The sequence below is a fragment of the Poecilia mexicana genome, unplaced genomic scaffold (assembly GCF_051168715.1).
Source record: "Poecilia mexicana isolate PSO_F unplaced genomic scaffold, ASM5116871v1 scaffold_19, whole genome shotgun sequence".
Lineage (NCBI taxonomy): Eukaryota > Metazoa > Chordata > Actinopteri > Cyprinodontiformes > Poeciliidae > Poecilia > Poecilia mexicana.
The window spans coordinates 3,651,156-3,667,611 of NW_028263388.1; the positions used below are offsets into that span (position 1 = coordinate 3,651,156).

At 39.7% G+C, this 16,456-nt stretch overlaps 1 protein-coding gene across 1 annotated transcript; it reads left to right on the forward strand.

The window, feature by feature from the left end:
• The first annotated feature begins 604 nt into the window (after nucleotides 1–604).
• On the forward strand, nucleotides 605–16,455 carry rab3gap1 (RAB3 GTPase activating protein subunit 1). The gene is made up of 24 exons (XM_015002627.2): nucleotides 605–702; nucleotides 776–831; nucleotides 2,027–2,105; nucleotides 2,197–2,323; nucleotides 2,873–2,951; nucleotides 3,313–3,432; nucleotides 4,107–4,272; nucleotides 5,126–5,225; nucleotides 5,423–5,504; nucleotides 6,736–6,804; nucleotides 7,061–7,134; nucleotides 7,287–7,379; nucleotides 8,182–8,354; nucleotides 8,575–8,676; nucleotides 9,069–9,241; nucleotides 9,800–9,854; nucleotides 11,021–11,347; nucleotides 11,423–11,560; nucleotides 12,459–12,686; nucleotides 12,960–13,056; nucleotides 13,291–13,394; nucleotides 14,248–14,366; nucleotides 14,525–14,627; nucleotides 15,583–16,455. The coding sequence occupies exons 1-24, from the start codon at nucleotides 685–687 to the stop codon at nucleotides 15,802–15,804; spliced, it is 2,904 nt and encodes a 967-aa protein (XP_014858113.2). The 5' UTR covers nucleotides 605–684; the 3' UTR covers nucleotides 15,805–16,455.
• The last annotated feature ends 1 nt before the right edge of the window (nucleotide 16,456 follows it).

A 16,456-nucleotide genomic window follows, 5' to 3' on the forward strand; every position in this document is an offset into this window, starting at 1 on the left:
GGCGGCGTACATCCAGGATAGGGAGCTGTCTATCATAGAAGTTTTTATTATTTATAATTCTTATAATTCTAATACTTTATACATACAAATATGGAAATGAATGTAGAACTGAGTCGCTACCTCAGTTCTACACGTGATATTCATGTCTATGAGTGCTGCATATCACACTAGTTCTTAAATATAATATAATAGAATTCAAAATTCAAATTCAGTTCATTTGAATTGTCCATTTAAAAAATTAACGTCAAAACAAGACTGTTTTCAAGACAGAAATCTAGTTCAAGTACAATCAGATAGAATGTAGTTGACTCCTTTACACAATGTGGGGCTAAAACGAAGGCATCTTAAAACGACACTAAATAGAAATATTGAATATTGAATATAGAAATATATTTTAATCTCAATTATTAGGATTAATAAACAAATCAGAGTGAAAATTTTGTTATTTTAATTATTCTTTTCTTTTACAACCGATTTTTCTTTCACGTTCAAAACAACGTTTTCAGTACATTTATTTCAGGTTCCGTGTGAATATTTTCACCTATAATTATATTTTTAAATGCCGATATTTTTTCGTTTTGCTCTCATCTGCTCCCACAAGGGGGCATCATTACACTGACGCAAGGTTTAGATGCCAAAGACTGACGAGAAGAAAAAAACGGAATAACAAAACTGCATTTCAACATGGCTGCTGACAACGATGTAAGTTTATTTGCTTAGGTTTTTGGAGTTAAAACAGAACATATGTTGAACATGTCTCCCTTCTGTCCTGCAGCCCGAGTCGGAGGTTTTTGAGATAACAGACTTTACCACCGCGTCCGAATGGGAGCGGTAAGCAAAAGCAAACCTTAGCTCCTGTTTCAAAGCCTAATGGAGGACCTACAGTATGGATATTTAGTTATTGGTTGGCCCATTTTGTCTTTGTGTTGTCATCATTAGGCTTATACACATTCAAGCGATAATGTTTGAACATGTATGTCTAAAAATATCTACCATAAAATTATAAAGTGCTTGTCCTGGTTGAAGCAGCTGTTCCTTAGAAAAAATGCAGAGTTGTCGTTTCTTCACAGGGGGTGGAAGAAATAAAATACTTGCAATGAGACATTAATAAATGCCACAATGACTCCAAAAGTCTAGGTTTGTGAAGGTAAAGTGTATGTCACAAAATAACATTGACATTTGAACATTTATTCAAATATCAACGCCCTGTCAGCTGCTGTTTCTTGGCAGTTGACAGGTCAGCTTAGCAGAACGTAGTCTTGCTAGGTGCCTTTTTCTTTTACGTTTTTTCCCCTACATTTTCAATTGGATTGATGTTAGGACTCGTTGCTGGCATTGAGCTGATCTTCCTGTCTTGAAGAGAAGATTTAACAATATTTGCTCAGTGGAAAGATGCATTGTCAGCTTGAGAAAACATCATCCTCACCAAAAAAAAAAAGTCCAGACAGATGGAAAGAGAGTTCTGTGCATTTCGGTCTGCTGCTCTTCCTGACATGCAACCTGTGGAAAGTACTTGTTTATTTCATGTAGTCATCTTTACATATTTTTTTAGGATTGTTCCAGCCAATCCCGATTCAGGTCTCATCCCCGGATCTTACTTCGCTCCAGTCCATGGTTGCTTCTTTTTAACCCACTGGAACTGTTTTCTCCTGTTTGGATAGAAATTATGTTTCTATTTTTCTTTTACTGTTTGTTTTTTTGGTTAATTTAAAGTCTTGCTCCTTGGAGATTTTGTTTATATTTAATTACACCGACCCTCCTGGTTTGCTTACAATTGCTTCTAATTGAACCACCACTTAACCTACCAGCTGGAGAATATTTTGTTTGACAGTTTCAAACTGTTTATGTATTTGTTGTATTTATTGCTTTTAAAGCCAGTTGTATTTAATGAACTAAATTAGAATTATTCAATGTCATAGTAAGCTTTTGGACTTTCTGTGTTGGAGAATTGAGGATGGACACATGGCACAGCTAGACTTTGTGACTCATTCCTGTCTCGAAGCAAAACTCTGTTTTTTGTTTCAAGGTTTGTGTCCAGGGTTGAGGAAGTGCTGAATGAGTGGAAGCTGACTGAAAACTATGTGGAAAAAACATCTCCAGAAAAGGTGACCAGCTTCAATCCATTCGTATGGGGTTGTGAATGATGACAGTTAATCATGGATTATGAATAAACTATTTGATGCCATGTGTTCACAGGGTGCATACATCAATGGCAGCTGGGAAGAGCAGTCGCTAGATATTCACTTTGCTGACTTTAAGTTCTACATCACCCATCACTTTCTGAAAGAAGATTGTAAAAAGGAGAATGGGAAGAGTGAAGAGGGTACGGACATTTTCCAATATGGCTGAAAACTGAATGCATTTTCACTATAAACCTTCGCCTGACCTTGTTTGTGTTTCTAACTTCAACTGATCTAAAACCATCTCTGCCAAAATAAACACAAAGTTATGGAGATCCACAGGTTGAAATTGAACTAACACAAAAGCCTAAGAGTTTTTGTGAAACATGAAACCAAAACCAACAAAATCTCCCCCAAAAACCAAAAACATATACATTATTAAATCATTTTTGATATTTCAGCAAATTCAGCAAAAAGATTCTAAAACCATTTAAACAAATTTGGATCCAGAGATGGATATTTTATTTTGCTCCAGTAACAATTTTTACCATCTAATTTCAGTTGAATTGTTTCCTTCACTTGTCTCAGGTCAGTTTTTTCATCTTAGGATGTGTCTTCCACTTTAAGCAAAGTAATTGAAAGTTAATCAAATGAGAAAATAATTTCTTTCGTGGACTATTTCAGAAGATTAGTAGTTATATTCCTTTGTGTGTTAATGAGTGTTGTCTCATATTTTCCTCTCCTCTGTTCAGATACCTTACCTTTGGCGATGCAAGATCTTCTGTGTATGCACAACGACTTCCCTCCACGAGCCCACTGCCTGGTCAGATGGTGCGTTTACTGTGTTCCATTCTGCATGTTATTTAGAGAAATGAATGATCATTTAATCCATATAGAAATATGACAATATTCCACATGCATTCCAGTAGCACCAGTAACTCATCCAGTGGAAGCACAGCATAATAGGTTTCTTTAATCCAGCAAAAAACACTGTTAACCAGGCTGTTCAAAGTTTCTAAACTGAAAAATGATTAGCTAGGTGGAAGCTGGTTGGTTAATGACAGAACATCCGTCCCATTGGAGCAGTTTTAATACATGAAATGGTTACTTATTTAAATCTGACCAGCTGTTCATTCTTTAAATCATTTCTACAGTTTTCCTGTGAACATTCTGTTTCTTGTTATGTTGGCAGGTATGGCCTGCGGGAGTTTGTGGTCATCAGTCCTGGGGCGAACTGTGAAGCCATCATCAGCGAGTCCAAATGCAACCTGCTGCTCAGCTCCGTCTCCATGTCTCTGTCCAACAGCGGCTGGTGAGTCCCTCTGTCAGCTCATCCTGGACATATTGGAGATTGTCTTCTCATTCTTACCTCCAGTCAAGTTCAAATCAATATACATACAAGTTGAATGTCAAAATGTTTTTTCTTCTGCTTTTCGAATAGCAGGTAGAGGTTGAGTTAGGCTTCATTAGCCCCCAATGAGGAGCTGCTTTAAACTGCCAGTCACAGGAGTAATAATGAGAGCAGACATGGTAGATGGTCCATCCTGACAGTCTCAGGTTTTATTTATCAGGACATAATGAAAGGAATGCGATCTGTACCAAGTTCTAAAGTGATTTAAACTGTACAAAAGCTGATTCTTAATGAGGCACTAAACAAAGAGGGAGATAAGATACTTGATCAAGTGATGATTGGCAGAAGCCTCCATAACAGCAGCGGTGTAGACATGTTGCTGCTCCAAAGCTTGTAGATCTGTGGTAAAACAATGGACAGAAGCAATTGTTTCTGTCCATCAATGTGGGGAAGACTTCTAAAATAAAAGAGATGTGTCAGCATGTGAAGATTATTCAAAAGTAGCTACTAAAAACATCAGCTACTTCTGCACAGGGCAGTGAAGCATAATCTGTATGACATGAATACTGAGCTGGTTCTGTAGCAGTACAAAGCAGTGTGTCTTGAAACCATTCTGTTTCATCATGTGTGTCCAGTCAGGTCCCCATGTTTGTGCAGATCCAGCAGAAGTGGAGGCGGATATATGCTGGCGAGTGCCAAGGGCCCGGCGTGCGCACCGACTTCGAGATCGTCCATCTGCGTAAGGTGCCGAGTCAGTACAACCACCTGTCAGGCCTCCTGGACATCTTTAAGTCTAAAATAGTGAGTACTGAGGAGCAAAACACATCGCAGAAAAACTATCTGAAAACAATATACACACATTGGCACCATCATTCCACATTACTGACAGTTTTGTCACTGCAGTTTTCTTTTCTTTTTAGTTCAACAGCTTCAGTCATCTTCTGTCAGCACAGCCTAGTAGTGCTGCTGTCTACTTTAGAGGTCCTGCTTTTCCTTTGTTCTGTATGGTAAACCATCAAACTGGACTTTCATTGGAAAGCAGTGTGTCGGTGGAAGAGCACGGTCTAATTGTCCAACATAAATGTTTTTAAGAACTTTTGGTATCTTATGATAAGGTGGTAGAGTTTCACACCTGATAGTCAGGTAGAGTCGGTTCGATTGGAGACTCTACCTGGAACAAACAACATTTGTTCCATTTTCAGCTGAGTTCTGTTGTTTCTCCGAGCTCTTCTTTTCTTTTGAGGATGAGCTCCAGTGTTCTGTGTAATTTAACTCCAATCAGCCGAGGCAGACATCAACTCAAAACAGAAAAAAGAAAAGAAAGTCATGTGAAAGTTAGAAATTTTCCACCCAAAATGGAAATGATCACAGATCATATGACCATAAACTACAGGAACATCAGGCTGTGGAATTATGTTGTTGTCACAATTGTCAAACTTAATAGTGATAGTTACTCAGCTACAATGTCTTTTGATTCCTCCACATCAAAAGGCTAGCAGTTAGATGTTTTGGGCATTTTAGTAGAAATCTCCCTCCCCCCACTCTAATAGACCTGCCGGTGTTACAGTAAACCTTCACCAGATTGGTGCACAGACAGAAAGCCATTCCAGGTTAAGTTCAGGTTTTCAGTTTTTCTCTTCCTGTCTTGGTTCAGGGCTGTAATCTGCTCCCTCTGCCTCCAGTCAACATCGCTATTCGCTACACCTACATTCTGCAGGACTGGCAGCAGTCTTCATGGCCGCAGCAGCCACCAGGTATTCACACCAAGAGCTCACTGTGTCCCATTAAATCTGGACTGTATAACTCTATGTCTTTGTTTTTTGGCTGTATTACATATAAAACACAGAGGTTGTCTCCCACATGATTCAGAGTGTGTCCCAGCTGATGAGCCATTGTCCAGTAAAGGTGTTGTTTGTTCTGTTTTTGGCTGGCTGGGTTCTGTTCCTGTCAGACTTTGATACGCTGCTCGGTGGTGAAGTAGGAGGAGTGGAGTTTGGAAATCTTCCCTTTGGAGCCTGCGAGGAACCAATCAGGTATTAGCATTTTTTTTTGGTGAGAGTATTAAATAATATTTAAGACAAAATAATGATTAATATATACAGAATATTCTTAGTACAGTACCATATGTATTGTTCTGATTACAATTTTACTAGGACCGTGTCTATAATGAGAAATTAATTTCAAGAAATTAATTATACAGAATTTTAACGTGTTAAAATTTGCTTTAATGCATTTAATTGTATTTTTATTTTTCCATATGAACATCTGGAACCTTTGTATTTTGTTTCTGGTATACTCATAAATCTGACACACAAGCAACAACCACAGGCAGCAGCAGTGGACGACAAAGGCGCTTCTTGGGGGTTCATTTCTGCTTCTAAAGCGATTTGATTGGACGCTGCAAAACACTATTGTTGTGCTAAAAGGAATTAGCCTATCAGTGAAGCTTTTCAAGCCTAAAATATGATCTCAATGCTAAACATGTAGCAGCAGAACAGACATCCCCAATGTTAATGTCAGCGTTCACATTTCTAAAGAAGATCTATGAATGATCAGGAGTTCCTGAAACTCTGGAAACATGAATGATAGAACAATGTTTTGCTCCAGTCTGATGGTTAAACAACATGAATAACAGATTTAAAAGAAATAGACAGTTTTTGAGCTCGCATGTCAAGTTATTCATTAGTTTAGCAATAAAAATGTTTTGGGTTTTTTTATTGAAGTGCTGTTTGTTTTTGAAGCCTCGTCTTTGGGAAGAGTTTTCCAGAAGCTTATTGTTCCCTGCTTTTCCCACTCCAGAAACAGTTTGGATGTATGTTTAGGAATAATTAAATGAAATGCGTCAATGACTAACAAGAAATAGTCACATCTTGTCAAATGAAAAACATCTTAGAACCTTCAGAAGTACTTTTTAAAAGATTCCGTTCCCAGATGGATGCCTCCAGTTTGTGTGGCTTTAAGAGAATCTCCCAGAAACTTAAGCCTTTATTTTCTTTTTTTTTAAGTCACTGAAATTGTGACATTTTTAAAATTATTCAAATAAATCAATGACCCAAATATGGTATCCAGGCCCATATTATGTGTTTCTTTACGCTTAGCGGTTGTAAGTCATTCTTTAGTACATGACCATTCTATGCCATCTCTGTCTCCCTTTGCACATGCATGAGATTCTATCTGGATTTTTGACATGATGTTGTTCATGTGTAAAAAGAAAAAAAAGCCAGTTTAAATGAATACTTTTTTTCTTCCCGTTTTGCTTTGAAGTGAACTTCATCTTGCAACCACCTGGCCTCACCTCACAGAGGGCATCGTTGTAGATAACGATGTGTACAGGTGAGTGTTTTAAGTTCTAACAGTTCCCCAAACCTGTATGGCACAACAGCTGTCTGTCACTTGGAGAACTGATTATCTTGAAACATTATCATAATTTAGTGTATCATTAAAGTTGGTGTTAATTACATTCTGTTCAAACATCCAGAATGTTCTAAAAACTGCATAAAAGTTTGAGTAGCAGTAGATTGTTGGGAGGGATTTAACTGATAGCCCAGCATGTGAGATGTGTTCAACCCCATCTCCTGCTATCCAACAGTGACCTTGACCCTCTCCAAGCTCCTCATTGGTCCATTCGAGTTCGGACTGCTGACAACCTTCAGTGCTTACTGGGTAGGTGGCTCACTTGTTTCCACTCACACCTCTACTATTTCAGGTGTTTTTAAACTTTGTTGCAGGAACAGGCCCCATATGTTCCAGCAGAATACGTTTGAACTACAAAAAATGTCATCTAAATGTTCTGTTTGACTTTCATTTCCTTGTAGGAGACTTTATCACAGAGTTCTTTAAGCTCTGCTGTCGGAAGGAGTCTGCAGAGGAGATCCTGGGTAGAGGCAACGCTGAAGAAGAAGGCCAGGGTCAGTTTGCTTCTTCTACTCTTGTAAAAACCAGTTTCTAGTTCTATGCTTCACGTTATCCAGAAGGTCTGGACTCACCGCTACTGAGGTACGATTACTTCCTGTTGGGGTTTTAAATTTTACCCAATCATTAACGTCTGTAACTGGTCAAGGTAAATGCAAAACCACTTCGTAAGACTACAACCTTTTAGAGATTTTACAAACCAAATACATGAACTAAAGATCACAAACTGTACTTTAAAGACTCCACATTTATAGTGTGTTAATCCAATCTTTACTGCAGAGCTACAGAGCTTTCAACTGAGCTGCTTTAAAATAGTCGAGCCTTTTGTGGTTTCAGGATTCATCTATTTAACCTAAAGCATCACAAAGCACCCCTTCTTCTGTGTCTGCCCCTCTCAGCTCCTTCAGACTAGCCAGCAGCAGTTAGCAAACACCTGAGCATCAGCTGAGCTCATTATAGGAGCTACTAAAAACGTTGTTAAAGGGTTAATAGAGGAGCCGTGTTGTGATGACTTCCTGAAGGCAGAGGTTCAGAAGCACCAGGAGTTTTTAAAGAGACAGAGACCCAATTTTAAGGCATTAAATTACAAAGTCAAATTTATTTTAAGATATGTATGTTTGTATGTTTGTTAAGATATAATGTATGTTTCAAATATGACTTAAAATAAATGTGACTTCGTACAACATTTTTCTAACAACTGAAGTGAATGTGGTTGATTATGCTGCAAAATGGCACAATGTGTCAAGAACACATAATCCTGCCCCTTCAACACATGTAAGCTGTAATCTTTCCCTGCAGAAAACAGCGACATCAGCTCTGCCCTGTCTAAGCTAACGGAGCCAGCAGCGCCGGTCCCTTTAAGCAAATTGTCCGTGTCCAGTATGGTCCACAGCGCCCGGAGGCGCATCCGCCGCCACCGGCACATCGACGAGTCACCGCTTCATGTCGACATGCTCAACTCGATCCTCCTGGTGCGCTTTACTCTTACAAGCTGAATTGAGTTGAATTTCATTGGAAGATTAGAATGTGGGGAATACCCACACAGTTGATCCTTTATACACAGCCTGGCCTTCATCACATACATGTTACAGCATTTCGTAGTCCAAGGTCACCATTTTCCTGCCTGATAAAATGTTTATTTTCACTCTAACATTCATGTTTCTGTCTGGATTATGTTGTTTTTCCTCTCAGTACCTCTTCCCTGATGCTGCGGTGGAAAAGTCATCAGACAAAGAGAAAACTACACAAGCAAACTCCTGCAGGCCGTCTGAGCAAGAGAAGAGCCCAGATGATGTATGTTTGGCCCTCAACACGTTCTGAACCAGCATCGTCTTCTCCTTAGCAGTGGAGTTTGATCAGAAAGAACGAGGCTCCACATAAATACAGTTATGAGAAAACTGAGTTTCTCGAACAAATTTAACATGTGGATGTTAAGTCATCAGTTCTGCTGTTCTAAGCAGAAGATACAGCCCCAAAATCCATTCAATTCACTTTATTTCTATAGCGGTAATTCACAACAATTATCGTCTCAGGCCACTTTATAAAAATAGTCATTTCAGCTTGAGGCAAGTTATCAAACACTCCAGTCAAGTTTAGTCTATCAGAAACCTCTGTAAATGTTTCATTCGCGAGGAAGCTGTCCTTTTAAATAAGCAGGTCATTTCCTGTTTCCTGTCTCTCTTCAGAACCTGTACCTCCAGCTGAAGTCGGCGCCCTGTAACAGTCTGACCTACCGCCTGGCGTTGTGTCTCTGCATGGTCAACTACAGCTACGGTGGCCTGGCGGCTGTCGCACACCTCTGGCAGGAGTTTGTCCTGGAGCTGCGCTACCGCTGGGAAAACAACTACCTCGTCTACGGGTGGCTGAACACACACTTCACCTGCACAGCTCCAAACCAGTCACTGGAGATTTTAGTTGATTTGCATCACGTCAGCATGACAGCCACACATTTCTTGTATTATGTTCAATTAGCTCTCTTCAACTGTGTGTGAAAACATGTCAATTGTAAAATAAGTAAATCTGCCAAGCAAAAATATTCATACCTCTTGGATTTTGTTTTACTACCTGAGTTGAACAGTTTGTGAAAAAAAAAAAATATTTTTTAGAATTATACAATCGAAAAGTGTGGTGTGCTTTTCTATTCTACCCCCTTCAAACTCTTATAGCCATCAATACATTTTTTGATGGGTATAAACTGTTTCTTCTTGAAACAGTGATTTATTTTTTATTATGTTTGGTCATTGAAAGTTGAGCAGTTGGGTCAATTATGCTCTTAAATTCATTTTATTTTTCAACAATTATGATTGTAAACATGCCAATGAGGTTAATGATTTTTCACAACCCAGAGCAGCTGAAGTAACTCAGATTATACCAATGGAAATCTAAATTTGTGCTTTCACCATTGTTTTATTTGCAGGTTAACAGGCGGATCTCCAGATCTCCGCTGTTGTCTTCTGCATCAAAAGTTTCAGGTAATTATTACAACCAATCTGACATCAATTATTCCTAGACACTCAAAACAAAGATATGAAGAAATCTGTTCCATTAAATATAATTATTTTAAAAAATGACATTTCCCTTTTCTGGAAAAGTCATTGGAAACATTTCCATTAAAAAAAATCCATTATTATTTTAATTGTCAGAGACTTGGGCCAACATTTTTCCCATCATTTTTTCACCCACAACACAAACACATTGCAGTGTTAGGGGAAAAAGTTTGAATTCAAACCTGTGTGTGTCAGAAATTGACAGTGACTCTTATTTTATTCATATTTAATCAAATTAGAGCAAATCTATCAAAAAGTCATTGGTTTGTTTGTTTTTTCCCACACTGTATATGCACATTGATAGATTTTAACCTTGGGTGCACCGAGAAATTGGCCCTGATTTCCTTCATTTTGGGAGATTGGTGATGATCCCATATGTACATGTGAAGCCCATCTTGACTTCTTCTATGACAGAGTCTGACCAACAGACCCACCAGGTCAAGTCTGCATGTTTGTAGTTAATAGTCACTCCACTGTTGCCGACTCAGTGATATGTTGCTTTATTTATCAACATTTAGGACAAAACCATCAATATCGGCCAAAACTCTGAATCAGCAGGTCAGGCTTTTTAAAGATTGGTGGTCAGCGATCGACCAGAACTGAACCCCTACTTTTCAGCACTAATATCTGCACTGATTAGAAAATAATACAATATGAGCATTTCAATGGGTTTAAAAACAAGGGAAATAAAAATAATTTAAACACATTAAATTGCAATAGCAGCTTATTAAAAAATGAATTTTTAATTGGAACCAATGGCAGACGATGCAGAAGCAATAGAATTGATGCATTTAGTCTGAAAGGAACATTAAAAAACAATAACAAAAACTTAAAATTCCCGTTCAGAATACACAACATATTCAAATGTTATAACTTTGGCAATGTTTATGCAAATAGCACAATTGTACAATTTAAAAGTGAGCAATATCCAGGGAACCAGAAGGGAAGTCACTCTTAGTGACAGTAGATTATGATGTAACTCTCACTGTCCAGGGTCTGTTAGTCATTATGGTTCTAGCTGTGGCCAGGATCTCCTGTAGCTGTCTGTGTTGCAGTGAATCTGAAAACACTTGCTGTTTTCCTGTGGGTAGATGCTGAACTGCTGCATAGAGAGGAAGAGGGCGAGAGATGAAGCTCGCAAGGTGCAAGAGGGAAACAGAGAGAGAGAGCGCAAAGTATCTGGTGGAAGAGCTTCTGCGTCAACAACCAGAGAAACACCACAAGGTAAATCCTGGGACTCCTGGAGCGACAGTGAGGACGAGTTCTTTGAATGCCTGAGCGACCAGGGGGAGATGGAGTCTTCCCACAGCGAGGCAGGAAAGGACAGCAGCAAGCTGAAGGCAGACGGCAGGCTGCACCCCTACAACAACATGACCCTGCTGCACTCTGCAGAGCTGCTCTATGTCCCCGTTACCCAGGTAACGCCCTCCCTCTGCCGGTCTTCTGCTTTCTCCTCTGGAGTGATGGCTAGAATGTGTGATGGTGGTTTTCAGGAGCCAGCCCCCATGACAGAGGACCAGCTGGAGGAGCAGTCAGAAGTCCTGGCTAAGCTCGGCACGTCGGCTGAGGGGACTCACCTCCGCGCTCGCATGCAGAGCGCATGTCTGCTCTCTGACATGGAGTCCTTTAAGGTGAGGAGAGCACACACACACATGCATGTGCGCGCACACAGTTTCTTTGGACTGCTGTGTTTGGTTTATGCCAAACATGTCCTCTGTTCTGGACAGATGATTACATTTACATTTCTAATTTTTGTTTGGCAGTAATGCGACCAGTATTCAGGGTTTCCCCCAGAAAACCTACTAACGCTGGTGGTAGGGGGCGCTAGAGCAGTCCACCAGCGGCCCACCTTGTTTATGACTTAAACATTTTTAGGTTCAAAGCTGGCATCATGAATTTGTAAATAACAGTGTCAGGCCAACGGGCAGGTGGTCATTTGTTTATTAGAAATTGTGTTTTTTATACACCAGTGACAGTAAAGACAGATCAAGCTACTGGGGTGGGTGGGGGGGAGTGCACATCTGACAAGCTGATATGTCCAAATGATGATGCCTAACATGCACCTCCACATTTTTGTAACTTTTAAAAAATTTTAAAATGTTAAAACCTGGTGATAGTGCCCCCTACCACCAGGATTATCAGGTTTTCTGGGGGAATATGTATGTAAAAAACATATATTTTTTTAATAAAAGTAAAATACTGCACCTTTAAGACCTGTTGTGTGAACATAGCCTAAGACTCTTCTGTCTCGATTCCAGAAGTTTGCTTTGGTGACCTTCAGTCTGGCCTTCATGTTTATCTCAGACAGTAAAGGTTTCTCCTCTCAGGAAGGTTCAGCTTGTTCAGTTTCTTTCTGATTGGACAGACATGAACCTTCATATCAGCAGTATCAGGACACAGTGTTTTAAATTTGTACTTATCTATTTACCCACTGTTCTTTCAGGGTTTAAAAAAATAATCTGAGAATTAGCAGGAGCAATCTTTTATTTTATTTTTTTACTTCTGATGACCTTCTCCTTTTCTTTCCAGGCAGCCAACCCTGGCTGCGTTTTGGAGGACTTTGTCCGTTGGTACTCTCCGAGGGATTATGTAGAAGAAGAAGTGGTCGACGAGAAGGGATCCACTGTCATCAGAGGAGACCTTAGTGCAAGAATGAAAATCCCCGGCAACATGTGGGTGGAGGCGTGGGACACGGCCAGGGTGATCCCGGCACGGCGCCAGAAGAGGCTGTTTGATGACACCAAGGAGGCAGAAAAGGTCCCAATCAGCTGGAAACAGAACGCATGATTTATAAGTGATCACATACAGTTGAGCTGCAAAATATTATGAAAATATTTAAGCTGCTAAAAACTGGGATGATGGTTCCATTGCCACATCAAGCTGTTCAGTCCAGTGAAACATCACCTCAGTTCAATCACCAAATAACTCTCTAAGTTGTTTAAGACTTTAACAAGACCACAAAAATCCAAATTTCAGTTTCAGATGTAATAACAAAATTCATCACAGGAATATGTCTTCTTTTCTTTTTAGGTGTTGCATTATTTGGCGATGATGAAGCCCGGAGACCTGGCCCATCACCTGCTGCCCTGCCTGCTTCATGCTGCTATTATGAAACTGAAGCAGGAAGGTGAGTCCTGTTTCATGTCTGTTTTCTCAACATCTACATTTACCAACCTCTTTCACAAAAGAGTTTCATCATAAACACGCAAAAAAAAAATCAAAAATCACAAGTAGAGCCGATGCTACTCAGGAAGTGAGATCAGCAACGACTTCAGTGTGCTGCACGAGTTGAAGTGTTTTATTAAATTTAGGCCCTTTAATAGCCCTTATTCTAACTTTTTTATGTATATTTCTCCAACAGAGTCAGTAGAAAACATTCCATCAGTTGAGAAAAGCATTCAGCAAGCTGCGAGTCAAGCCAACAAACTGCTGCACTCGGCTAACTACGACTACAAGAAGCTGGAGGTCAGTACTTCCTGTTCTGGACTTCAGTAAAAGAGCAAATAAAAAGGAAAGCAATTTTTAATCATCATTTTTATCCAGGTACAACTAAAACAAATTAGAATATTGCAAAACAAAGTTTGACATTTTTTTGAAACTCCTGTACAATATTGATTTGTAACACATGGAGTGAAATATTTCAAGCCTTTATTTATTGTAATGTTGATGTTTATGGTGTACAGATAATGAAAATCCCAGATTCAGCGTCTCAGAAAATTAAAATATTAAATAAGATTAATAAAGGATATTTTCATCAGAACATTGATGGTTTATAACAGACTTTGTGTGAGAGCTGCAGAGTTGATGTCTGAACTTCAGGTTGTTTAAGAGCAAAATAAGAACCTAGCTCGCTGCGTCGCTACAGGCACACTTCCTGCTTATCAAAATAAAAGCCATTCTTCATCCATTCAATCAGAAATTTAGCATTTTCTTTTAGTTTATTGGCTAGAATTGCTTTAATGGATTATGTTGGATTCTGGAACACATTTGTGTTGAGCCCTGATAATGACTGATAATGACTGTAGAACATGATAATAATCTTAAATATAATCTGATTTAGAATAAACGTGACTTGATAGTGTGTTATTTAAAGGAACAAATCCACAGGGATTAATAACTGCATGTTAATCTCAGTGATTCCAAACTGCAGAAAAACATCAATAGACTGGTAGAATAAACTGAGACACAAGGTGTTGCAATGGCCCAGTCAAAGTCCAGACCTCAGAACTGCTGTAACTTGTTAATGAACTAGAGAATAAAGTGTGTCCTGTTGACTTCTCTATGCTACTGTTATGACAGCACTTTTCTCTCCACACAGGATTTTATTAACCAGTTGGTCACCATGGAGACGGTCATCGCCGAAGCTCGCTCTCTCAAGGCCAAGTTTGCTGTCGACGAGGAAGAGGAGAACGGTGAAGCTGCAGACGAACTAGAGAAGTAAGTTCAGCTCAGAGTTTGAAGCTGAGCTCATTCCAAACCGTCCTCATGGATCCGGACAGGAAGCTCCTGCTGGGTGTTTAGTGTGTGTGTGTGTGTGTGTGTGTGTGTGTGTGTGTGTGTGTGTGTATGTGTGTGTGTGTGTGTGTGTTTTGAAGGTTTGTGACCTTGCTGCTAGAGGAGCCTGAGGTGGTGGTGCTTGGAGCTGGACAGGCTCGCATCGGCAGAATCATCCACAGACTGTTTATTAACGCTCAGCGGGTAAGCAGCTGCTAACACACACTCATTTTCTAACCATGTTAGTACTTCCATTGATTGTATAACTGTATTTGCAACCATAAACATGACCAGTATTTTATTCCTTTCCACATGTTTTGTTAGTGGAGCCACAGAGAGGCTGGCTGCCCAGAACGGATCTGGTTCTGGTCTGAAGCAGATCCAGACATCTGGCAGTATCCTGACTGCATTGTTGACTTTATGAAATACAAACTAAATCCAGCATCCAAGTAGGCCAGCCACATTAATGTAACAACAACCAGGCCTGTCACTGTAACACATTTAGCTGGACGATAAATTGTCCCAGTAATTTGGCGATAAACAATAATTTTGTTTTGAGACCGTTTTCTTTTATTGTAATTTTCTTTTTATTTTTTTTGCTGATGATTAGACATCGATCAGCATAAAATCAGCTGCAGCAAACAGACGAAAATGAAAACCAACAAATAAAACAAAACTAATGAAGTGGCCCAGTTACAATAAATTAGTAACAATATATATCGTAATATTAGCAGATGATACATCTGATAGAATATTCAATACATAGAATATTCACTGAACTCTGATCCAGATCCCCACAGCATTCTGGGAGATGTAGGCAGAGGAAAGGCTTTTGCAGCTCAACCAATCACAGCTAGCGATGCATCAACTCACTCTTTGGTTACCTAGCAACAACTTGCAGCAGTTTCAGTTTTCTCCACTATTCCTCATAACTGCTTCAATAAAAATAAATAAAATTTTATCCACCAGATTCACAGTACTTCAGATATTTAAAACAAAAAACTATAATCAATAATTATCTAGATCAACTGATATGAAACACTTATATCGTGGCTTAAGCGCTAACTACACATGAATTCTCTTTTACACTGATCGTTTTCTATCACAGCCTTGATCCTCCACTCGTTCCCAGTTGCAGACCGTTTCCTCTGTTCCTCAGGCGGCTCTTTTGGCTCCAGTGGACGACGATCTGGAACCGGCTGCTGAAAGCAGGAAGATCCCAGACTTCCCTCCTCCTGCGGGCCGGGAGATCCTGCTGAGGACGTGTGTTCCCCGACCCGCTCCGTACTCCAAGGCTCTGCCTCAACGGCTCTTCTGCGTGCTGATGAAGGATGAGTTCAGGCTGGCGGGGGCCTTCTCTGCAGACACTTCATTCTTTTAGCCGCTGCCTGGTGGAACGACCTTCACATGCTTCACATGCTGCCGTTTTGTTGCTTAACTCATCCTTAACTGTTAGAAGAGGCATCACAGGTCTGGGTAGAGTGGTGGTCTCCCACTGGGATGTTGGAGGCTCCATTAGGAAGTGAAGATGCTTTTGGTTCAAGAGCTTTTAAACCTAAAACTAAAGAGATTAAAGTCAAAGTGATTTAACAGTAAAAGGTTTAGTTTGCTTGCAGTTTGATCCACTGTGGACATCCAGAAGTGATCCGGTTACAGGTTTTCTTATCACAATCATATCCTGACATTATTGCACATTCTGTACTCATTCCATCCTCACATATATTTCTGCTAAAACATTACAGTGATACCATAAGAGTCACCATGGGGGAAATGAGTAACTTGATCCAAACCAGACCAAACTGGAACTTTGATTTTTTGATTTTTGGGATGATGGTCCGTTTCTCTATGCTAAATGAAACCAACATAAAATGCAGAGAGCAAACCTGACAGGGAAGAAATATTTCTCTCCATCGCTGTGTGTGTTTTATCTAGTGCAGTAATGATCTATGCCATTTCACCATGTCGTATTTTACTTCTCCTATCTGTACTGTACATTTGTAAAACAGAAATGAAATGAAACGTCCAAAACGAAT

What these genes read in the sequence shown, in the direction of transcription:
- rab3gap1 (XM_015002627.2), top strand. An exon ending in AAAAAACATCTCCAGAAAAG is followed by an intron (nt 2,106 to 2,196) that starts GTGACCAGCTTC and finishes ATGTGTTCACAG; the next exon opens with GGTGCATACATCAATGGCAG. An exon ending in GAATGGGAAGAGTGAAGAGG is followed by an intron (nt 2,324 to 2,872) that starts GTACGGACATTT and finishes TCCTCTGTTCAG; the next exon opens with ATACCTTACCTTTGGCGATG.